The sequence below is a fragment of the Typopeltis vanoorti genome, chromosome 9 (genome assembly GCF_054136105.1).
Source record: "Typopeltis vanoorti isolate ZY-2024b chromosome 9, IOZ_Tvanoo_1.0, whole genome shotgun sequence".
Taxonomy (NCBI): Eukaryota; Metazoa; Arthropoda; class Arachnida; order Uropygi; family Thelyphonidae; genus Typopeltis; species Typopeltis vanoorti.
Window position 1 is genome coordinate 23,485,298 of NC_143557.1, and position 26,593 is coordinate 23,511,890.

The window sequence follows — 26,593 nt, forward strand, 5'->3', positions numbered from 1 at the left end:
AAGAGGAGATAATAAAAACAGCACAAGAGAGAGTTATGGGAATGATAGAAGAGGAGAGAATAGAAACAGTAGAAGAGAGGGAATGAGAGAGAGTTACAAGAATGATAGAAGAGAATAGAAACAGTAGAAGAGAGGGAATGAGAGAGAGTTACAAGAATGATAGAAGAGAAGAGAATAGAAACAGTAGAAGAGAGGGAATGAGAGAGAGAGAGAGAGTTATGGGAATGATAGAAGAGTGATAGAAACAGAAGAGAGGGAATGAGAGAGAGTTACAAGAATGATAGAAGAGAAGAGAATAGAAACAGTAGAAGAGAGGGAATGAGAGAGAGAGAGAGTTATGGGAATGATAGAAGAGTGATAGAAGAGAATACAAACAGTAGGAGAGAGTGAATGATAGAAGAGGAGAAAATACAAACAAACAGTAGGAGGGAGGGAATGAGAAGATTGTGAGGGGGGTGCTGGAACCAGGGATAGAATGATGGCAGGTAAGTAGGGGAAACAGAGAGAGAACATGTTAGAGGAGAGAGTGAGGGATGCAGAGTGGTAAGAGGTGTGATGTATCGAGGTTCGATGATCCGTGGTATATAAGATAGGATGCCAGAGGAGTGTTTGCCTGGAGGAACGATAGAAAGTGTGGCTATGACAATTGAACAGTGTGAAAGGGTGGATGAGATGATTGTGATGGTGAGCATGAATGACTTGAGAGGCAGTGTAAATTGGGTGGCAAGAGATCTGAGATTCATGCTTAAAGTTGTACAAAAGAAAACACAGAGGAAAGACAGTGTGCATGTGTTGCCCAGGTATGATAATGATGAGCTGAGTAGAAAGGAAGTAATAATGAATAGCATGATAGCAGTATGTCTCAGAAGAGAGGACTGGAATACGTAGATGCTTGGAGGGCATTTGAGGACAAAAAGGAACTGTATGCGAGAGACTGCTTGCATTTGAATGAGGAAGGATGAAGGCATCTGGAGAGATTGCTGTTTTCTGAATGAGTGGGTGTGTCACTGCAAGGAAACTAGAATTCCCAGGGTAGATGGCAGCAGGGGTGGCCTCTTGTGGGAATGGGTGCTTGGTGGAAAGGGGATGAAATCAGGTTAACACTGAGTCAAGTTGGGTTGAGAGGGGACAATGATAGGTATAGAAGCAGTGATATTTTTATGCTTTATAGTAATGCGAGGACTATCTGAAATAAAGGAAATGAATTGTTGGCTCTGATAGCATCAGCCTGGCCAAAGATTTTTGGCATCTCTGAGACGTGGTTGACAGAAGATGATATAATAGAAGTAGCAGGGTGACGTCATTTTTCGACAGGATAGGAAGTGAAAACAACCCGTGGAGTACTGCTTATAAGTGATGACTTATGTCCTCTAAGAGTGGAGGCTTTGGAAGGCAGTGACACTAATGGTTTTGAAAGCATATGGTGTGAGGAAGAGGTGAGCAAGACAGGATATTTAGTGGGGTGTTGCTACAAGCCAAGGAGCACAGAGGGTGGGGAGCAGGAGATGTTTTTGCAGTTGAGCTTGGCAAGTGGAAAAACAATGATTTGTTATGGGAGATTTTAACTACAGCAGTATAAATTGGGAAGAGGAAAATGTATGTAGTAATAAGGGAATGGAATTTCTAGAATTCTTGAGGGACAAATGTCTTAGGCAACATGTAATAGAGGGAACAAGAGGTTCAAGAGTTTTGGATTTGGTCATAGCATTAGAAGAGCTGATTATAAATGAGATGACATCTCTTCCCCCCAGTTGAAGAGTGACCATGTGGTTTTGACTTGGATGATGAATAGACATTCAAGAGTATCGCAGAGAAGGGAACTTATGTGGACTTATAAGGTGGATGATTATAATAGTCTTGAATATCATCTTGTAGCAGTTCCATGCAGGTTAGAATTGGAAGGCTGAGATATCATTAGTGTTTGGGAAATTGTGAAGGAATATTTGTTAGCAGCAATAATAAGCTGTATTCCATGAGTGAAGAATAGGACACAATTTGGTGTTAATTGAATGACAAACAATATCAAACAGGAACTGCATGTGAAAAAGAGGTTATGGAAGAGATATAAAGAGAGGGGCGGAGAGCAGATGCGTGAAGAATATGACTCAGGCCAGGGGGGGGTGACTAGTATGGTGTAAGGAAGGTGAAACTGGAATATGAGAAGAGATTGGCCCTAAGTTCCAAAGAAAATCATAGGGAATTTTTTAGCTATGCGGCCAGTAAGAGGAGAAATGATTGTGGAAGAATAACATTGTGGGACAAAACTGGGAATAGAGTGACTAATGCAGAGGACATAGTGGAGTTGTTCAATTAACACTTTATTGGAGTATTTCATCCTGGAGAAGTAAGTTTTAATACTAGAGGGATAGGGCAGGTTCAGGGTTTAGAGGTGTAAGAGGAGAGTGTATTCCAAATACTAAGTACTCTGGATGTCAGTAAAGCAGTGGGACTGGATAGTATTTCGCCACAGGCTTTGAGAGAATGTGCTAAAGAACTGACAGCTCCATTGACCTGGCTTTTCAGTGAAAGTCCAGCTATGGAAAATGTACCCAAGGAATGGAAGGAATGTAAGATAGTGGCATTGCATAAGGTCGGTAGCAGACTGGAGGTGTCTAATTATAGGCCAATTTGCATTTCATAAGTAGTTGTTAAGATCTTGAGAAATTAGTGAGGGGCCATATAAAGCAATGGGCAGATGAGGGTAATGTTATCTGTGAGAATCAACATGGATTTGTTATTGGGTGCTCTTTCTTTAGTAATGTGATTGCCTTTTATAATGAAGTGACAAGAGCAGTTGATGAGGGGAAAGGCATATACTGCCATTTTGTTTGGATTTTGCAAAGGCATTTGACAGGGTGCCACATGATAAGCTGATATTTAAGTTGCAGCACATGGGTTTAGATTTCGAGTTAGTCATCTGGATTCAGGATTGGCTGTCTGACATGAATCAGAGTTGTGTATGGTGGGACAATATGAAGGAGGCTGAGGGTTATAAGTGGGATCCCACAGGGCTCAGTAAGGGACCTGTATTTTTTAACCTTGATATCAATGACATTGTCAGTGGATTGCAGGGGATATTCAGTTGTTTGCACATGATAGAAAGCTGGGAAGGGTTATTAGTAATAGAGCAGATGTGGCAGCCTTGGAAGAGGATTTGAATAAACTAGACAGATGGGCAAATGAATGGGAGTGTGTCTGTTCAATGCAGCAAAATGTAAAGTCTTGAAGTTTGGGATACATCGATGGGAGGCTGCATGCACCATTGGATGAGCTGTGCTGGAGAAAGTATGGGGAGATGAGACCTGAGTGTGATTATTGATAAAAACTTGAAATTCAGAGAATATATTGCAAAGTGGTGAAGGTAACCCAGAGGATTGTTGCAATACCAAGAAGGACACTGACCTACAGAAATAAGAATTATTGTTCCATTGTATAAGATCCCGATCAGACCACACTTAGACTATTGTTCTCAAATTTGGTCCCCAGGATATGAAATGGATAAGTTAACTATGGAGAGGGTGCAGAAGCAGATAACAAAGATTGTTTCAGGACTGTACAATATTAATTATGTACAAAATTAATATATATTTTTATTCCATCGGCTGATGGAATGTGGAATGGCGAGTTTGGTAGATAGAAAAAGGAGAGGTGACATGATCGAGACTTAAATTGTTGAGAGGTAGTTACAGGGTTGACACTGGGGAGTTCTTTCGCTTGGGTGGAATAGCGGGAAGGAGCGATGACAAGGGGGCCATCCCTAGAAGTTACAAAAGGAAGCTGTGTGCAAGAGGGTGAGGAGTGGTTTTTTTGCATGGAGGGTGGTTGAACCATGGAATGCATTGCCTGACATAGTGGTGGGAATAAGAAAGGTAAATGAGTTCAAGGAATGGTATGATAGACTTTGAGTTTCCTAAGAAGGAACCTCCCACAATGAGTCTTTTGACTTCATGGAGGCCTGAATAATAATAATAATAATAATAATTTATTGATACTAACAAATTTCCTACATTTTCTTTTTAGGTGTGCAAATATATATTCAGTATCATTTAGTGAAGATTCACAGTTTCTCTGTACATCTAGTAATACTGGTACTGTACATATATTCAGATTAGAAGACTCAAAAAAAGAGTAAGTTTTCCTCCAATATTGTTATTATAGAAATATACTTAATTAATTACATTATTATTATTTATTTATTTTGTGTGTGTGTATCCATATAGAGGTAGTGATATATTTTTGTTGATAAACCCAATCAAATTTTCAAAAACGGTGATAGTGTTGAAGGGGAGTTGCAATGAAATTTTGAATTTTCCATATCAATGCTGTAATATTGGGTTGGGGAAGTATATATTATTCCTAAGATTTTATTTATACAATGCCATATTTTATTTATTGTATTAATAGAAAATGCAAACACAATGTTTACTGTTTCACTGTATGTAGGGATTTATATCAGGAATAAATGGCAGTGGTCATTGATTATTTTAAGCTTATGAAGCCATATGTTAATGCAGAATCAAACAATGCTCAGTATTGCATGCTGTTCTGATAGATGAATGGTCATTGAAGAAAGTAAATTTTTGCTAATTGTAGAAAATGTATTTTAATTTAACTGACAATAAATTGTTTTATATTGCAGGTAAATATGCAGTTTTGTTAGATATGCTGGGTGAGATCAGATAATCAAGAAACTTACAAAGAGATATAAGAATTAACATGATGTACAGGAACATAAGATATGATAATTAATAAGTAACATAAAACAGATTTACCTTACATATATTTTAATTAGTATAAAATTTTTGTCCTAGTATCAAGGGCATCTTCAATGAAGATGAAGTAAAGTGCCTTAAAGACAGAAATATAAGATCTGTTAATATTGGAATGTTGACAGATAATAGGCAAATCTGGAGGAAAAAATTGTTGATAGGAAGTTAGTAATGATGTAACTGTTTGTGTAGTACTATCATAAGATCTGGTATACTCCCCTCCCAAGGGTATATGTCAGGAATTTGATGATGAAAAATTCAATCTATAAAATATTTCAGACCAATCATTGCATATTGCCGAACTCACACTATTTCATTCAATAAATATAGTGTGAAGATTAGAGACCATGAGATGGCAGCACTTGTCAGCAGCCTCTCTTCACTGGATACAGTGTATAATTAGTGATAGTCTTGGGCCACTTATTTCTGATTGGCTACCGTTAGATATTGAGCTGCCCCCCCCCCCCTCCTAGTAGTCTCCAAAAGTTAGATAGGGCTTAAACAGCCTTACTTACTCTGTATAGGGAGTGAAAGGTGTTGGTGGATTTAATTTTATTTTGAAAACTTGACAGCTGGAATAAATTAATAGAGGATTTCAAAAAAGAAATCTTAGCAAAGTCAATCCTTTGACTGTCAACAAATGAATAGTAAATAAAAGGAGATATTAAGTAGATGTTCTATTTCAATGTTCAAAGAAATGCAAAAAATGAAAAGTTTTGTTTTCTGTCTCAAGGTCACTGGTGATATCAGTTATTTTCTTGGAATAAGTGACAGAATTATTGAAATGTGAAACTGTCAAATGGCTTTAATGAATAGGCTCGACAGTGTTTATAGAGTAGTAAAAGAACCTGTTTTTTTTGTAGGTAAGTTGGTAAGGAATTAACAATTTGTGCCTCTTGTAATAAAATTACCTGAGTTAAGGAATATTTATATTTTATAAAATACATGCTAAAATAAGTAAACACTGCATTGGCCCATGGAAGTTAAGAAGTTTTATATTTTGAGAAATGGTCAGATAAAAAACTGACTCTAATAAACATTTTATCGTTTTCTAGGAATTTGTTCTGAAAACAAAATGTTCAGTCTGGTAGACATGTAAAACAAACTATTAATAGAATGAGTCAGAAAACGAATTTTTCCTATAAAGATAAAGGAGATCTCAAAAGTATAGTTTTTATTTAGAAGACCTTAGATCCAATTAGTTTTGTAGTTATTAATTTAACTGATTTGTTAATGATATTTCATGTGGATTGACTAGGGATGTTCAAATGTTTGCTGATGATGCAAAGCTAGTTAGAATTATTAGAAGTAGTGCTGATATTAATTCTCTACAGGAAGATTTGGAATAGACTTTAACTCGGATAAATGAGAGGTGGTTACAGGGTTGACACTGAGGAGGTCTTTCGCTTGGTTGAACAGCGGGAAGGAGTGACGACAAGAGGCCATCCCTGGAAGTTACGAAAGGAAACTGTTTGCGAGAGGGTGAGGAGTGGTTTCTTTGCATGGAGGGTGGTTGAACCATGGAATGCATTGCCTGATGGAGTGGTGAGAGCGAGAATGGTAAATGAGTTTAAGGAGTGATATGATAGACTTTGTGTTTCTCAGGGGAGACCTCCCCTCGATGAGTCTTGAAAGACTTTGTGTTTCTTAGGAAGGACCTTCCACGATGAGGCTTTTGACTCCATGGAGGCCTGAATAATAATAATAATAATTTAATTATATTTACATCTTCATCAGTATATACCATAGTGGTGTGAATGATGCTGTGAAACATGTAGAACGGAGGCAAGGATTAGGAGATGTTACTTTAGTTAGATGTTAATACAACTGTGAGAATGGATGACATATGTGCAAAAGAGTTAGTCATGCACTTGATCTTGTTATTTAATGAACATCTTTGCAGCAGGAAAGGTTCCTGAGTAGTGGAAAGAAGGCAAAATAATACCTCTTCACAAGCATGGTTCGAGAACAGAAGTTTCCAAACCTGCAGATATCTTCAAGTCTGTATATCTGCAGTTGTGATCAAAGCATTGGAAAAATTGGTCAGAAATAGAATACAGGATTGGGTTGATGGACATAAGATTCTTTATGATGGGTTGTGAAGGGCAGGTCTTGTTTTAGAAATTTGCTTACATTTTATGATAAGGTGATGAATGTCTTGAATAAGGGAGATACATATACAGTGATTTTTTTTTTTTTTTGCCTTTGTCATGTAGTAATCTATCTTTGATAGATTACTATTTGATGGATTACTACATGGCTGATTGGTGTATACTATGCAGAAGATGAGATTAGATAGCAGATTAGTTAAGTGGATTGAAAATTGGCTTTCTGAAAAATACCAACAAGTTGTGTGTGTGATGGAGCAATGTTTCAGAAAAGGAAGTGAACATTGGCATGCCTTAAGGTTCTATTCTTGGGTCCCTACTGTTTAACTGATTTGTTAATGATATTTCATGTGGATTGACTGGAGATGTTCAAATGTTTGCTGATGATGCAAAGCTAGTTAGAATTATTAGAAGTAGTGCTGATATTAATTCTCTACAGGAAGATTTGAATAGACTAACTTGGATAAATGAATGGGGTGAAATTTTATTATTAATAAATGTGTGGTGTTACACTTTGGGATACAGAGATATAAGACTATGTATTATATTGGTGGAGCTGTGTACTTCTGGAAATGGATGAGATTCGAGATCTTGGAGTGATAGCAGACAGTGGACTGATGATCTGAGGACACATTGCAAGTGTTGCAAAGAATGCACATTGTATTTCTATTATGATAAAAAGTACTTTGACATGTAAGGATAAGGTGGTGGTGGTAGTGTCTCTATATAAGGCATTGGACAGACCACATATGGACTATTTATTGTGCTTGGATTTGGCCACTAGTTTTCATTGTGATGGGAAAATACTAAGGGTCCACAGATGAATGACCAAAGTGATATCAGGACTATGGAGTGTTGGTTATGAAGAGTATTTGAGGGGATATGGATTACAGAGGTTGGTGGATTACAGAGTTGGTAGGAGGAATACAGGAGATATGATAGCCTTCAAGTTAGTTAAGGTAAAGATTAATACAGAAGGACTTATAAAAAGAGTGAATATTAAGGTGGGAAGAACAAGAAACCATCCCTGGAAGTTGTGTAAAGATGTGGCAAAGAAGGGTGTGAGGAGTAAATTTTTTGTGTGCAGAGTTGTTGGTGAGTGGAATGCATTGTGAATGCAGGTAGTGTAAATAACCTCAGGGCTCATTATGATAGGCATGTTGCGTTGAGTGGCCCTCTCTCGATGAGTCTGTTGACTCCATGGAGGGTACCAAAATAATAATAATAATAATATAGTTTTATTTAGTTTTATTAAATATATATATTTATTTATTTGGTTTCGTTAATCATTTCCTGGATTCTAAAAGGAATGAAGTTTAAAAAGTCGATTCACCAGTTGGATTGAACTCTTGCAAATCTACTTAACACTCAGCATAAAAACAGTCTCTTTAAAGAGATAATGACATTGGTACGGTCTCTTTACAAAGAGATAATACAAGCAACTTGGAATGAAGAAATGTCATATGGAAATAAGGAAAATTAATTTCATGAGTCCTTGAGAGACAGCAGTATGTCTCTCAAGGACTTGAGCAAGAAGGGTATGTAAGGATTGAGAGTCTGTGATCTGTCATTTTATTCAAAGGATGTGATTCTGAGTGGGATGTTTCATTTTCCTCTAGCTGGTGAGAGTGGTCATGAAGTGGTCACCTCAGTGGCAGACAGACATATGAAGACTTCTTTGCAGAAAGGGATATATATGGGAAACTACCAGTCCTGTAATTATAAAAAGCTTAAGCGACAACTTGGAGCAATAACATGGAATGAGAAGTTAAGCAGAAAAGAGAGAAATTCAGCTCAGCATCTATGTGTGTATTCTGAATGTCAAAAGTCTGAACGAGATAGGTGTAAAACGGATGAATGAAGAGATAGGCATGATATCAAGAAGAAGGCACAAGATTGATAATGATGATAATCAATTGCATTAAGAGTATGAAGTGCAGGCCAAGAAGGTGACTACGTTGGTAAGGACAACAAAAGTACAGTATGAACAAATCAGGCTAAGAAAAATTTTATTTTATTTTTTTTTTTGATATGTGGCAAGTAGAAGGAAAAATTATCATGACAAGATGATGTTAATTGTTGAAAATGGTAAATTGGTAACTGCTGTAGAGAACATAGTATAGGTATTCAGCAAACACTTCATCAGGGTGTCTCATCCTTATCGATATTTAATCATGAGAAGCTCAAGTGTATAGGTGATGGTTTACTAGTGGGTGAGCAAGAGGTATATGAGGAGTTAAGTTTGATGTCTAGAAAGCAATAGGACTTGATGGTATATCATGCTTCATGGTTGGGGAATATTCCAGGAAGTTAATGTCAGTCTTGGCTTCTGCTCCACAAAGGTGGGCATAAGGTTGAAGCTAAAAATTATAGGCTGATTTTGAAGAGGGGAGAGCTAGAATACAGAAATGGGTTAGATACAGAAAAATTATATTTAGATTTTGCAAAGGGCTTTTGATAGATTGCCACACAACAAACTGGTAACTAAACTGCAGTGGATGGGAAATACAGAAAGACGGTTCGATGTAAAAGGGTGCACATTATCTCCCTCTTATCTAAATGGATCCCATTATGAAAGAAAGTGGCATTAAACCTGGCATTAGAATTGTAGATATCAAAATTAGCTCTTTGCTTGATACTGATAATGTTCTATTCCAAAATAGAAATAAATTCAGTGCACGTTTCTTGGATTATCTAACTAAATTTAATAAGAGCTGTAACCATGAAAAATCATCAACAAAATGACTGAAACCATGAAAATAGGCAGGAACACTGAAAACTTCAATTGCATTCTCAGTGGAGAACTTATATCACAAATTAAAAAATCTTGGCTATTTAGACACAGTTTTTAGTGAAGATAGCAAGTAAAATTCGGAAACAGACAACAGAATAAGCAAAGCCGGTATGGTATGTGTAAAATCTCGTATAGAATAAAAATAGAAATATTTTTTTCTATGTCTATTTTACATGGGCAATTAAATTACATAAAATACTTGTAATTAAAATAAGGTATAATTCTCTTTACTGTATTAAATCTGGTAACAAATTGTTAGAATATTTAAATAAGAACCACTAGAATTGTAACATAAATTAAGCTCAGACAGGATTAGGCAAATAGACCTAAGGCTAGCAACAATCAAGGTCACCGGATTATGAGTTTTCTGCCAAAACCCAACAATAGCATGTGTGACAGAAAAAAAAAAACCTCCAGTAAATCCGGGGGGGACTTGATTTGAAGAAGGGCCAAGGTCGGGAGATTGATATAAAAGGCAGAGATTGAGTGGCCAAGGGGCTCTCGTTTCGAAGTTTTATTCCTGTGCCAAGCCTTTTCTGAGGACACTGAGAGTTGCATTCCGTGAGCAGCAGTTCCGACGAGGATGGGAAGTTCGATAGCAGCAGAGATGGTCCTTTCAAGATGTCCTACTGTATTATTCTTCGATGATCTACATGTATGCTGAATTATCGCTACTGTAGCTTAGTGCCCGATTGTAATTTTTTTTTGAAGAAGCAGAACGTGCCTGTGAGCCTTAAGGATCTAGGACTGTGTAATGAACTGGCAAAGATTGTAAGTAGAATGTTTTAAGTAATATCCTAGATTGTGAAGTTCAAGGGACAGATGTTGGTCCTGGTAATTATTAGCATAGAAAGTACTAGAGAGGTCAGAAAGCCGTACTTCAAGTTGAATGTGAATAGTAAAATATAGAGATCTAAGATTTGCTAATGTTGTGTAATGCAAAATTTGAATGTGGCTTAAGTTTTGCCTTTTTCTGTTTATAACGTGAGTGAAGTTAAAGTATGTTAAATTCTATCCAGGTGTCTGAAAATTTATGTGTATTTTTAAAGTCTTTGTCTTAAAGCTTGAGCGAAAATGCTTAAATGATCGTGTGGAGAATTAGACTGATTGTATTGTCTCCATTGTGCTCTTGTTGTCTTAGTTAGAACCAGACACATGATATGTGCTGTTTGAATTTTGTAAATAATTTGTCTTAGAATGGATAAACATGTTTGTTTTGTTAATAAGCTTGCCTTATCTTGTTTTGCCAATGCACTGTCTCATAAAAATATTGAACCTGTGTGACCTAAGAATAGTAATAGCCATGGCTGATAAAAAAAAAAAAAAATAGCAGTTGCTTGAGATAGAGTTAATTTACACTTAGCTGAATGTTTCTCTTGTATGTAAGGGAAAGAAAAACAATTCTTTTGTGTGATATTTAATGCCACAATTGAAAAAAAAATTTTTTTTGAGGATCAATACAGGTGAAATACAGCAGAGTGGATTAAGGAATTGGTTCTAGCCAGAGGCTTTTCTAAGTCTACACTTCAAACACGAGTAAGAGCATACTTGCGGCCTTGAGGGGGGGGGGGGGTAAAACAAAGGTTATAGACTAAAGGATTAAGAATCATTATGAGTTTTGTGCATGAAGAACTAGCTCAAGCAACTACAATATAACTACGATATTAACGAAGAAGTAAATAAAAGTATTACAAATAGCGCAGTAGTAGCACATTAAGTAAAATATAAATAAATATTTACAATGGCACAGTTAGCAGGATTTAAATCCACTTAATAACACTGAAAATATTGTGGATTTTTGAGACAGTTTTGGTAATAGGTCAGGCAGTTACAATTTTTAACTTTGAAAAAAAAAAATTTTTTTGTTAAATAATAATGGATTGTGAAGTTACAACTGTTGCCCAATCAAATAATCCCAAAATGGATGACATCGAATTTTTCCCTACAATTAACCCTCGACTTTTCTGGTGATGATGATGTCTTGGCATTCTTTAGTTTCGTCGAGGAGTTAAAAATGTTGGAAGGTGGTCAGACTTCCAACTGTTAATTCTGCTTAGAAGCAAACTGGTCGAAATGCCAAAAACTTCCTGTATTCATCCCTGATACTTAGGGATACTTTGAAATACTCAAAGTTTAATGAAACTTTAATTTCCCAGTTCTCCAAAGTAAGAAGCTTGAGCCTTAACCTTTAGAAATTGCAGAGGTATGCTCAGGATAAGAAAGAAAGTGTAATAGATTTTTACAACAAACTACTGACAATTGCAAACAGTCTAAGCATCTCCAAGAGGATAAACCTCACCTTGACTGGGCAGTATTCCACCAGTTTAGGAGTCAAGGAAGAACTGAAGGAGACTGCTTACAAAAAAGAGGATCACAAATCTTGAGGAATGTTACCTCACTGTGAAGGAGAGAGAGAGAGAGAGGAGAAGCTTGGAGACATTTGTCATTTCTATCAACAGCCTTATTACAAATCAATGTAATTAAAAAGGCAAATGATTCCTCTTGTAAGTGTCAGAAGGACTCGAGCACGGGTAAGGGAAAGTCAATTAAAGATTGTAAAGAAAAAGAGGAGGAACGAGAAAATTCTTTCAGCATTAAACAGATAACTGACAGTGCGATAACCATCCCAATGGAATTAAGACCTAATCACATGGAAAAATTACGATCGATAATCAGACAAGAAGTAGAAAGGCTACAACAGCCTATGATGGAATGACTAGATGCAGTTATTAAGCAGTTGGGGAACTAACAGCAAAGACCTCTGAATTAACTCCACCTCAAAAAGAGAGGAAAAAGAACAGAAAGGAGTCTCCCATATGTTTTGTTTGTAACAAATATGGGCACATGGCTTGCAATTGTTTTAGAAATAAGAGACCCTCCAACGGAAATACTAAATATGTGTCAAATATTGTGCATACTTCTCATGGCTATGCAAACAGATCATGGAAAAGAGAGAACAAGAATCGAGAATACCCAAGGAAGTCTAAAATGACCATAAGGGGAAAGGGTCAAGGAATGCCTTGTGACATTTTATTAGCTACCGGTTCACAGGCCACTGTCATAACTGGAAGTTATTTTCAAAGAATAAAATCCCATGTATGGAAGGGTATAACTGAACTGAAGCGACTGATTAAACTATCGGGAATGTCAACACCCGAGATATGTGTGACAAAGAAAGTAAGGGTTAAATTTGTGCGACAAATCTAACCCTTACTTTAAGACAAAGTAAGGGTTAGACAAAGTAAGGTTAGGTTAGACAAAGCTTTAAGACAAAGACATTAAAAATACACATAAATTTTCAGACACTTGGAAGTGAAATTAAAGTATGTTAAATTCTATCCAAGTGTCTGAAAATTTATGTGTATTTTTAATGTCTTTGTCTTAAAGCTTGGACGAAAATGCTTAAATGATTGTGCAGACAATTAGACACGTGATTGTATTGTCTCCATTGTGCTCTTGCTGTCTTAGTTAGAACCAGACATGTGATACGTGTTGTTTCCAGTTTGTAAATAATTTGTCTTAGAATGAATAAACATGTTTGTTTTGTTAATAGCTTGCCTGATCTTGTTTTGCCAATGCGCTGTCTCATAAAAATATATAACCTGTGTGACCTAAGAATAGTAATAGCCACGACTGATAAAAAAAAAAATAGGAGTTGCTTGAGATAGAGTTAATCTAAGAGTTATTTATGTACTTAGCTGAATGTTTCTCTTGTATGTAAGGGAAAGAAAAATAATTCTTTTACGTGATATCTAATGACGCAGTCAAAAAAAAATTTTTTTTGAGGATCAATACAGGTGAAATACACAGAGTAGATTAAGGAATTGGTTCCAGCCAGAGGCTTTTCCTAAGTCTACAGTTCAAGCACGAGTAAGAGCATACTTGTGGCCTTGAGGGGGGGGTTGGAGGAGTAAAACAAAAGTTATAGACTAAAGGATTAAGAATCATTGTGAGTTTTGTGTATGAAGAACTAGCTCAAGCAACTACAATGTAACTATGATATTAACGAAGAAGTAAATAAAAGTATTACAAATAGCGCAGTAGTAACACATTAAGTAAAATGGGAAATACAGGAAGTCGGTTTGATGTAAAAGTGGGAGTATGACAAGGGTGCACATTATCTTCCTCTTATCATTTAAATGGATCCCATTATGAAAGAAAGTGGCATTAAACCTGACATTAGAATTGGAGATATCAAAATTAGCTCTTTGCTTGATACTGATAATATTCTATTCCAAAATACATTCAGTGAAGAGCATTACCAAATTTTGCATGAAAAATCATCAACAAAATGACTGAAACCATGAAAATAGGCAGGAGCACTGAAAACTTCAATTGCATTTTAGTGGAGAACTTATTATTATTATTATTATTCGTGACACCTCCAAGGAGTGCAAAGACTCATCACGGGAGGACACCTACTGTACAACTCTCTGTCTCCACTACTACACAGAACTTCTACTGCCAATCACCTACATCAACGCCATCTACTGCCCACAACCACCACCACAGCTAGTATTTTTTGTCTGTAAATTGCATGTGCTCTGAAGGGCTGATTTGTCTCTATGCAGGATGAAAAACCCGAGTTTCCGGGAGAAAAAACCCTGCTACCTCCGTATGAGATCGGCTAACTTACCTTCAATTGAAAAAGTCCATATAAAGATTCCTCTTTATATAAAGATATATAAAGATAGCAAGTAAAATTTGGAAACAGACAACAGAATAAGCAAGCTGGTGTGGTGTGGAACCAGTTGAATAAATTGATATGAGGTGCTACCTAGAAGTTCAAGGAATTTGAATAGCCAGCACAAACCAATTATAGTACCACTTGCTGTCACTATAAGGGACAAGCAAGTACCCTTTGTGAATCAGTACGCCAACAGTTGCAAGAGACTGCAGTCTTGGGTTACGTGCATTTTTGTAATGTTGCATTTTAGTCATTTGCTGAATTTCTTCTCCAACTGAAATATCAGATTTTTAAGGAACAATGAATCTGCATCAAATTTTACTTCAACCTCAAAAAGACTGCTGCAGCAACTCAGCAAATGCTTAAGGAAATATTTAGAAGTCGCCAAATTTACTGTGGCCCAAAAGTGTCAAGTTTGCTACAGACATGAAGTAAATGTCAATAATTGTTTTCTTTGACATCCAAGGCATTGCCTACAAATTCCTTATGCCCTAGTCAAACTGTCAGTGGCAAGTTTTCTTTGGGGTTTTGAAGTGGCTAAGGGAGAACATTCAGCACAAGTCATTGTTCTTCCACTTGTCCAGACAAGTGGAAGAACAGTGACTGAGTTGTTCTCCACCATAACTGAATTGTAGAGTAGGTACCCCTCCCTTGATGAGTCTTTGGACTTCATGGAGGTGTTATGTAATCAGTGGCGGCTCGTTGCTTGAAATCGTAGGGGTTGCTGCAACTTTTGAAATATACATACACACTGTAAGTACAGTGTGTTTACATGTTTGGATAAAATATCAAAATTATGGTAAAAAAAAAAAAAAAATTAAACATGAAAAAATATTGTTTATTATCGATAAAGTTAGACAGTTTAGTATAATTCAAAGTTACTTAAAAATAAAATCCATTCCTTTAATTGTAATTAAAGGAATGGATTTACAATTTTTGGACATTACAATTAAATCCTTTAATTAAACAACAGTGGAACTGCACGACGGACAGTGCCACATTACACTAATAGCTCGCATCTTACTATGACGTGCATATGCTTGCACACGTAGCAATATGACACTGTGGTAAACATAGTGCTGCTAGCTTCCTTCGCCCTCCTAAGTTCTACAAGATGGATTTTTATTATTTTTTTATACAAAGTAAGAGAATTGTATAGGATTTAGTATAATTCAAAGTTACTTAAAAATAAAATCCATTCCTTTAATTGTAATTAAAGGAATGGATTTACAATTTTTGGACATTACAATTAAATCCTTTAATTAAACAACAGTGGAACTGCACGACGGACAGTGCCACATTACACTAATAGCTCGCATCTTACTATGACGTGCATATGCTTGCACACGTAGCAATATGACACTGTGGTAAACACAGTGCTGCTAGCTTCCTTCGCCCTCCTAAGTTCTACAAGATGGATTTTTATTATTTTTTTATACAAAGTAAGAGAATTGTATAGGATTTTTGATGATAAGATTAAATATTACAAGCAAATATTAATAAATATATTTATATAGCGAGAAAAATTGGGGGTGCTTCAGTTCTGCAGTGCCTATGCATGAGCCGCCCCTGTATGTAATAATATTTGAGACCTGAGAAATCTGCAGTTGGCATTGGTTGATCAGTCTCATACTCACCTGCCCAAGGTTGTCTGAGTACATACTTGTCTGCATTTCTCCCAATAGTTACCTATAGTTCTAATTTTGTAATCCTAGCTTCTCACCACACGACACTTTCTTAGTTTGACATGATACTTCCAAAACCATATGAATGCAATTCATCAGACATATGCAAATTTCTTGTGTCCATTAAATTCACTTTAAAGATATGCAAACTGCATATTTTTTTCCTTCTGCACAAACTTTTCATAAACTTATTTGCGGTCATGGTCCTTCTCAATTTACTGCCATCATAATGGGAGTTATGATTGGGACTACAGTTTGGGGTGCAGACATATAAGGCTATGTACTGTATTGGTGGAGATATGCTTTGGGAATTATATGAGATTCAGGATCTAGTGATGGGTAGACAATGGACCAAATTTCTGAGGGCACATTTCTAGTGTTGCAAAACTGCACTTTTTGTTATGATAAAAATTACATTGGCATGCAGAAGAAGGTGGTAGTAGTGCCTCTATATAAGGCATTGGTCAGACCACTCATGGAATATTGTGCTCAAATTTGGTCATCTAGTTTTCATTGTGATGTGAAACACTGGAGAGGATCCAAAGATTATTGACCTAAGTGACATCGGGATTCTGGAGTGTTGGTTATGCAGAGCAGTTGAGGGATTGTAGATTAGAGTTTGGTGGACAGGAGGAAAAGAGCAAACATGATAGAAACCTTCAAGTTGATTAAGAGGATTCTACCAGATTAAAATGGAATTGTAAAAAGAGTGAACGGTAAGATGAGAAGAACAAGACGCATCTCTGGAAGTTGTATAAAGATGTGGTGAAGAAGGGCGTGAGGAGTATATTTTTTACATGGAGAGTTGTTGTTGTGTAGAACACATTGCCAGAGTGCATTGTGAATGAAGGGAGTATAAATGATTTCCAAGTTCAATATGATAAACATGTTGTTTGTTGAGTGGGTCTCCCACGATGAGTACACTGACTCCATGTAGGTTACAGTAATAATAATAATAATCCAACAGCAAATGCAGTATTTATTCTCTCTTTATTCTTTTTTGCTTTTTTTCAGAAAATTCATGTTTTTTCTCTTTACATGCTCATTGAATGATTTGAAAGATTAAAAAACCTTTAAAATTATTCATATTTGCTAAAGCAGTTAAAATCTTTGCAATCATCTCATTTTCATCAAGCACACCTCTTATCATGAATCACCATGCAGCACTTTTTTCTTTTTCTCTATTCTTCCTTTCTCACTATTAATACCCTTCCACAGAATTTCTCATTTCTGTTTTATCACATACCAGATGCTTCTCCACTGATATTTTCTCTGTAATTATTTGTCCACACACATGGTAGTATCATGAAATAGTTTTTCTTACCTCTAATGTGGAAATGGTAAAGAAAATAATTAAATTAATAGATAAAATATTATTATTATTATTCAGGCCTCCATGGAGTCAAGAGACTCTTTGCAGGAGGTCCTTCCTAGGAAACGCAGTCTTTCATTCCACTCCTTGAACTCATTGACCATTCTTGCCCTCACCACTCTATCAGGCAGTGCATTCCACAGTTCATTCAGTAAAGAAACCACTCCTCACCCTCTTGCTCATAGCTTCCTTTCATACTTTCCAGGGATGGCCCCTCGTCATAGCTCCTTCCCGCTGCTCCACCAAGTGAAAGAATTCCCAAGTGTCTGGCCTGTAACTGCCTCTCAGCAGTTTAAAAGTATCAATCATATCAGCTCTCCATCTTCTATCCACCAAACTCTGCAGTCCACATTCCCTCAGTTGATCCTCATAATTAACATTGTACAGTCCTGAAACTGTCTTTTTTATTTCCCTCTGCACCCTCTCCACAATTAATTTATCCCCTTTCAAATCCTGGGGACCAAATTTGAGAACAATCGTCTAAGTGTGGTCTGATCAGGATCTTATACAATGGAATGATAACTCTTTTATCTCTGCAGGGCAGCATCCTTCTCAGTATTGCAGCAATCCTCTGGGTTACGTTCACCACCTTTCCAATATGTTCCTTGAATTTCAAGTTTCTTTCAATAATGACATCCAGATCTCTTGTCTCCCCTACATCCTCCAGTACAGCTCTAAGTGCAGCCTCCCATCGATGTATCCCAAACTTCAAGACTTTACATTTTGCTGCATTAAACCGACACACTCCCGTTCATTTGCCAATCTGTCTAGTTTATTCAAATCCTCTTGCAAGGCTGCCACATCTGCACTATTACTAATAATCCTTCTCAGCTTCACATCATCTGCAAACAACCGAATATTCCCTTGCATTCACTGACAATGTCATTGATATAAAGGTTAAACAATACAGGTCCCAGTACTGAGCCCTGTGGGATCCCACTTGTAATCTTCTGCTTCCTTAATATTGTCCCATCATACACAACTCTCTGATACCTATCAGGCAGCCAATCCTTAATCCAGTTGACTAACCCAACATCTAAACCCCTGTGCTGTAACTTAAATATCAGCTTATCATGTGACACCCTGTCAAATGCCTTTCCCCTCATCAACTGCTCTTGTCACTATTATAAAAGGCAATCATATTACTTAAGCAAGAGCGCCCCTTAACAAATCCATGTTGATTCTCACAGATAACATTACCCTCATCTTCCCAACACTGTATATAGTCCTACACTAATTTCTCCAATGCCTTAACAACTACTTATGACACAGAAACTGTCCTATAATTAGACACTTCCAGTCTGCTACCACCCTTATGCAATGGCACTATCTTTCATTGAAAAGCCAAGTCAAAGGAGCTGTCAGTTCTTTAGCACATTCTCTCAAAACCTGTGGTGAAATACCATCCAGTCCCACTGCTTTACTGACATCCAGAGTACTTAGTATTTGGAACACACTTTCCTCTTGCACCTCTAAAACCTTGAACCTGCCCCACCCCTCTGGTATTAAAACCTTCTTCTCCAGGATGAAATACTCCAATAAAGTACTCATTGAACAACTCCACTATGTCCTCTACATCAGTCACTCTATTCCCAGTTTTATCCCACAATGTCATTCTTCCGCAATCATTTCTCCTCCTACTGGCCATATAGCTAAAAAATTCCCTATAATTTTCTTTAGATCTTTGGATCTTCTAGTTTTGCCTTCCTCACCATATTAGTCACTCTTTTACTCTCTTTTACTTAGTCATACTTTTCATAGCATAATGTATGCAAAATTTATATATAGAGGATAAATCAGCTGAATGTATCAGTAATAAATGTTTTTCATTTTCACTGATTACGTCGTTTTTTAAATAAATAATTTAATCAGTATTATGTTTAAAAGCTATGTCCTCTGCTTCTTTCTTTTTTTTGCTTATCTGATCAACATTTGGTCCATTTTAGATCAGTATCATCTTTGCTAGATAATAATGAACTCATTTTCGTAACCAGATCAGCTACATTGCTACTTGATTTGGCATCTCCAACAAAAAATTTACAAAATGAGCACCTCCATAATGCAATTGGAAGAACGACGGTGCATTTCGCCCTTCGATTAGAAAAAGCCTAAGTTCAATTCTCATCATGACAGGAGGAATCTTTATATGGACTTTTTCAATTAAAGGTGAGTTAGCCAATCTCATACGGAGGTGACTGGTTTTTTCTCCTGGAAACTGATTTTTCATCCTGCATACAACAAATTGGCTCTTCAGAACACACGCAAATTTACAGACAAAAAATACTAGCTGTGGTGGTTGCGGGCAGTAGATAGCAATTGGTAGTAGAGGTTCTGTGTAGTAATGGAGATGGAGAGTTGTACATAGTCTGCAGACCTTGGAGGTGTCACGAATAATAATACAAATTAAGTATTTGTAATTTCTAAATAATTTTGAAAATGTAAGATATTTAATCTTATGTGTATCTTATAAATGTATATAGATGAGCAACATACAGAAATTTCCATGTGTCATTTTCAATTAGACAATTAACTGAAGCATCACAGAGCTGGACAAGCTATTTTGGTAAAGCATTAATGCAGTCTACCAGTTTTCTGCCACCATTAACGGAAATGTTTTCACAGTGCCGTTCTTTTGCAACTGTGTACCTTCCATTTTCACAAGTGAAGAATATATGTGCAATAGCTAAGTATGTTTAAATATACTTGCAAAAATATCATTGTATGAACTAATATTTTAAATTGACAATTAAAATCTACTATATATTATGTACTGATCATTCTGTTTGATTAAAAAATTTAAAAACAAATAAACAATTTTATATATATATATATATATATATATATATATAAACTTGTATGACTTAATGTTTTCAATTTTCAAATTAAACTTTTAATAAAGTTTAATTTGAATTTAATATATAGTACTTGAAGCTTCTGTATATGTTTTTCATTTTCACTGATTATAGATTTTTTTTTTTAAATAAATGATTGAAGCAGTATTATGTTTAAAAGCTATGTCCTCTGCTTCTTTCAACTGATTTTTTTAGTTATCTAATCAACCTTCCGTAGTGCAATTGGAACTCATACTTGTGCATATCAAAGAAAACTCCTGCCAAAAGTGTATACATACTCCTCTGAGTTTTTTACAGGCTATCTCCTCTCTAGTGTATACAGTAGTGTAGCTAGAGCTTTTGCCTCCTGGGGCAGTCCCTGAGTTTGCCACCTCAATACACACCAAAAATACTACAAAAAGTCAAAACAACGTATAGGGAAATAAATTAAAACACTATATTTATTTTTGAAGTAAAACTTTAATTCCAGTATTCTAAAATGTTATTTTTCATGCTTTTCTGCTAGCAAAATCATTGACAAATCATCACAACTGAGTGATGAAATTGTCAGTATCTATTTCATCACTCAGTTGCTGTTCTATTGACAGTTTGGCAAGATTTCTTAAATGCAAGGTACTCATTGTAGATCTTAGGTAATTTTTAATCAGTTTTAATTTAGAAAAACTCCTCTCACAACTAGCAACACTTCCAGCAATTGTGAGGAAAATTTGCAGTTGTATTACAATATTTGGAACTGAATTCTCGAGACTGTATTTTAGAATAAACTGCAAAAGTTCAATGGGACCGTCATTCCATGTCTTGCATAGCAGCAAAAGAAATAAAACTCTGAAGTATTTTTCTCTCAAAGAGGAACTCTTCCTTATTAATGTCATCATGATTTGGTTGACATTCGTATTTATTCAAAAGATTCAATGGAGTATCAAGGCATATTTTTCAGCAAGAACATGAAGCTGTTGAAATGACGTGGTGATTTCTTGGATCACTCTGTAAAATGGAAAAAAAAAAAACATTTCTCTCTTCAACTCAGTTTCATATGAAAATTCATCATTTTGTGATTTTTCACCTGCCATCAGTTTCTTCTTTCTACACAAACGATCCATGATTATCCCCAGCTCATCACAAATTTCTTTGCCGTAAGCTACTGAATTGTTAACTAATTCATCTCCATTTTCAGTTAAAAATGCTTTTAAAGCCGTTTTATGTCATATTGTTGTATATTCAATCCTTTAGTTTGGAGGTGTAGTTTTTGAGGTTTAGATCTGTGTCATTAATTTCTAGAAGGATGGAATCCCACAGGCTAGGAAAGCACAAGAAGGAAAACGATTTTAACACAACAAGCAGCACGCCATCATCTGACCTGATAACTCTGTTTTCTTCTTCACCAGTTAAATTAAAGTTCTACAGTACTTAAGATTGTCAAGTAATTTTTTTTTTTTTTTACAACAGTCACAGCATCTCCCTGTGCGCTCCACAGAGTTTCTACTACATGCTTGACACTCTGATCAGTGATTAAAGTCAGAATATTCCAGCAATGGGTTGAGGAAGTAAAAAACATGAACAAACGCTCCACAGCTCCAAAAAATTCAGAATTCATAGCAATGGAAACTGCATGTACACCCACCAAATTCCATGAGCGATTTGTACATTCGACAAATTCTGCTTTTCCATTAATTTCCTTGATGCATCTCTGGCCAGTATGTTGACCAGCGATCTCTGTTTTCAGCTAAAAATGCTTTTAAAGCCTCGCGATAATGCTCAGCAGCATTATCATATGCTTGTCCTCTACAATTTTGAATATCAATTCTGTCATTTTCTAATTTTTTCAAAATCATTATTATTATTACGGGCAACTCCAAGGAGTCCATAAACTCATCGAGGGGGGCCCTAACATCATGTCAAGAACAACACCATTCGACATTCACACAGTATCTATTATACTTCACCTTGAACTCATTTACAGTCATGGCACCCACAAGAGACTCTGCAGCTTATTCCATTCATTCACCTCTCCAAGTAAAAAAACCTAGCTCTAACACCCTTGCTAACCAGACTCTTGCCCAGCTTCCATGTATGACCCCTAGTCCTCCCACCACCAGTCCTATTCTCAAAAATATCTTCTGAATTAATCTTATAGAAACGCTTCAGCAATTTGAATGTCTTAATCATATCACCCCTTTTCTGCCTATCAACCAATTTCTGCAACCCACAAATCTTCAACCTGTTCTTATAAGGTTCATTCCATAGACTTGTTATCATCTTGGTCACTCATCTCTGGATCCTCTCCACCTCCTTCCCATCCAGAAGAAACCCTGGTACCCATATCTGGGCACAGTAGTCTAGATGGGGTCTTATCAAGGCTCGATACAGAGGAACAATAACCTGTTTTTCTCTGCTTGTTAAAGTATTTTTCAGCAACCAAGTGATTTGATGAGCTAATTTAGCCACTTTTGCAGTGTGCACCCTAAACTTCAACTCCCTATCCACCAACCAACACTCCCAAATCCCTGGCCTTGTCAGTCTTTTGGAGTACCGTTCCACCAATGTGATATTGTTAAATTGTGAATGAAGCTATGTTATGTAATTTATTTTTTTTCATTCACATTTAACATTGCTTATTAAATATTAATCATGACTTATATAAAATTATTTATTATTCCTTAATTAGGAATTACTAATTGAATATTTATTCAAAACCTGACCTACTATTATTTTATAAAATATTAAAATGTATAGAATTTTGTATAACCAAATATATATGGTGTAACGTAAAGTGTTATTTTATATTTAACTGTATACGTAATCAAAAAGTTGAAGAAGTAGCTTAAATATTTTGTTGTTCTTATTTGTAAAATATTTAATGTTATGTAATCACAAATGTAGTAGTAAAAGAGCATACATTACATTAGCGAAATGTTTACGCTTAGTCTATTGTCATGGAGACGCACGCGTAAACAACCACGAGTGAAGAGAGCGTGGCGTTCGAACGTAAGGTGGGAGTGAAGGTCATAGAGAGACATAGAGAGATAAAGAGAAAGAGAAGGAAGGTCATAGATAAGACAGGGAAGGGAGAAGAATTATTATTAAGGAGTGAGGAGAGAGTTTTGCGGAACCAAGATTATAAAATCCTGAGGGCAGAAATTTATGAGTTTAGTGTTCGGAAGTGAACCTATAAGTAGTGAAACATAAAGTTTAATGTTATAAGCGAAATCTGCTGTTGTTATGAAGAAAGGTTGATGCCGTAATCAGATAAAAGGAAACTGGACAGTCAATGCGAAAATTCTGATTAGTTCCAGTTAATCTGGATTACGATTTTAATTCTGTGTTGCCCTAGGAAAAGGTTATATTGATTACTTGGAGAAAAGTGAATAAGAACAGATATCAGTACCTAATTACTGTTGTTTGGAATAGTGAAGTGCGACTAACAGTAGTATAGTTTGAACTGTGGAGAAATTTTATTATGTGTGTTCCGCTAATGTTAATTAAGTTAATTCATAAGTGCTCTCTCAATAATTTGATGTGTTGAAGAAATTGTCTGGTAAGAGTAGTTGTATAAGTTTCTCTATTCTAGCATTAACTGTAATATATCTCCGATGCTCAAGGTCCGGGAATATATTTGCTTGGAATATAGCTTACGTAGTTTATTGCCTGCTGTGAATATAAACATTGAGCTGATAAATTTGTGAAGACTGAATAAATGTGAAATTGTTATATTAACTTGAGATAAGAAGATTTGTGTATTTGAGACTGTGAATAGTATATGAAAATTAGAACATTGAATTAGCATCAGTGACCTAAGAAGATGTGTTAAGTTAATTGTATAGTTCCATTTTTAAATAGAGTTCTTGTATTTGTTAACCATATCATATATTAAATGTTTTATTTTGTTGATCTAAATATTGTGTTTGCCTGAATTCCTTATTATTGCACCGTTCATAAATATTCGAATCTTGCGGGAACCCCAAGTAAAAATGATAATAGATGATTTGGCCTAATGAGATGACTGCTAACTTAATTTAGAACTGATCCTACTATTTATATAGACTAATCTAAGAATAGGGTGGCGCAGTATAAATATAAATTTCCCTACTTTTGGATCGGTGATCATTTCGTAATTAGTTGTATTATTCATAAAAGTGACTTGAAACTAGATAGATTTAGAACACGACAGAAAAGGTCCGTCACGACAAATGGCGCAGTCGACAGGATGTGATTTAAACGTTAGAAATTAAATTTAACAACTGTAAGTTAAGAAACTGAACTTAGTTTTGATGATAGCAATCATAGAAATATTCCCTGTAACTTTAGAAAGTGAAATAATTAAATCACAGTGAACTGGTTATAATCTGGACTCAGGCAAAGATAAAAGTTTATTTTTAAGGTAGAAAGATTATTGTATTTATTGAGATAGTAATTTGTTAATCACTATGGCTGTCACATCAAGCTCTGAAATGAACGACAGTGAATTCTTTCGTACGGTAAACCCGCAACAAGTTTTTCCCCAATTTTCAGGTGAAGAATCAGGTGATGTGCTATTTTTCTTTACCTATGTTGAAAAACTTAGAGAAATTGCAGGTTGGACTGATTTTCAATTGCTAGTTCTGATTAGAAGTAAATTAGTAGGTAAAGCAAAAACATTTTTGCATTCTTCTCCAATACTTCGAGAAACTTTTGAGTATCCTAAATTTAAAGAAACCTTATTGTCTCAATTTTGTAAACTTAGAAGTGTAGGTCCTAACTTGTGGAAATTACAGAAGATTACTCAAAAGGATAAAGAGACTGTTACTGATTTTCACAATCGGTTATTAACATTGGCCAACAATTTAAATGTTACTGGTGAAGATAAATCTCACTTAGATTGGGCTGTGTTCCAACAATTTAGACAAGGTGTTAGGCAAGAATTAAGAGAAACAGCCTACAAGAAGAAAATTTCTACTTTAGAAGAGTGTCTCAAAGGTGTTAAGGAAAAAGAACAAATACTAGGAGACCTTTATCCCTCAAACAATGCAAGTCTTGTGAATATTGTGAACAAGACTGATAATTCATTCAACCAATCAGAAATAGAAAAGAAAAGTAAAGTTGAAAAGGGAAAAGCAAAGAATATTGGAAAAAATTCAAGTAGTGTAAATTGCATGACTGAAGGTAAAGAGCAATTAGACAAGAAACTGATGACAGAAGTGAAATCCCTAATTCACCAGGAGGTGAATAAGTTAAATCAGCCAATAATGGATAGTCTTAATGAAGTTGTGAGACAGTTATCAGCTATTACTTTGAGTTCTCAAGAAAATCAAGACCCCACTACAAATAAAATTAATGAAATGATTAAACATGAAGTTGAAAAACTAAGTCAACATATTTTAAGTAGTTTAGATAAAGTGATGCGAGGATTAAATGATGTTAGACAACAAATGTCTGCTATTCCTCAATCCAAGACAGAGACAAAGCAAGGAAATCCTCCTAGGTGTTATAATTGCAACAAAGTTGGACATTATGCCAGGAACTGTTTCCATAACAAGGAAAACTACTTTAACAATAGATGGAACTCAAAGTTTGGATACAAACCCCACAGAAGAAATAATATAATTCAGAAACACCAGGCACCTAATGATAGAATGATGACAGTTAGAGGAGAAATCCTAGGTTCTGAGTGTAGTATTTTATTAGATACTGGATGTAATGCTTCAACTATTAGAAAGGACTATCTCCAAAGTATAAGATATAAGTTAAGGAATAGTATTGCCAAACTTAGACAACCTGTAAAAATTACTACTCTTTCAAATCCAAACTTTGTGGCATATGAAAAGGTTCGAGCTAGAATATACCTACCAGAATTTGGACTGTATGTGTGGCAAGACCTACTTGTTGTCCCCACTACTTCCAATCTAGATTCTCACATTATCTTGGGAACAAACTTCCTAGCAAAATATCAATTTTCTTGTGACTTTTCTAAGAAGGAAATAACCCTGATGAACAAAAAGAGATATACCAGAAGAAATGAAATTCATGATTGTAATAAGACTAAGTATCAAACAAAACAGTATAGATTGCCACTTGAATCAGGACCATCTACTGAAGAAAAATCAGCTGTGAATCAATCATCTAATAGAGATAGTGGTAATAACTCTCATGTACACATTCAATCTGATACTCCTTTTCTTATTGATGAACAAAAAGTAGTAGTGACAAAGCCCAAATCAGAAGTTACCACTAATAGTAAACTAAAGGTTGAAGTCAATTTCGGTAAAATGTCTAATCTATATCATAGAACAAACCACCAAGTTGTGGGACAACAAAAACTTAATTCTAATAATGGAGAACGTGAAGTTAAT

General features: G+C 35.7%; 1 protein-coding gene across 1 annotated transcript in view; it reads left to right on the forward strand.

Annotated features, from left to right (window-relative positions):
* The window catches only part of LOC150102924 (WD repeat domain phosphoinositide-interacting protein 2-like), a 335,111-nt gene that overhangs the window by 203,391 nt on the left and 105,127 nt on the right, over window positions 1-26,593 (forward strand). Inside the window, exons 7-8 of the mRNA XM_090397385.1 lie at window positions 4,021-4,128; window positions 19,938-20,102. Of these exons, the coding sequence (XP_090253511.1) occupies window positions 4,021-4,128; window positions 19,938-20,102 (273 nt within the window). The remainder of the gene's footprint in view (window positions 1-4,020; window positions 4,129-19,937; window positions 20,103-26,593) is intronic.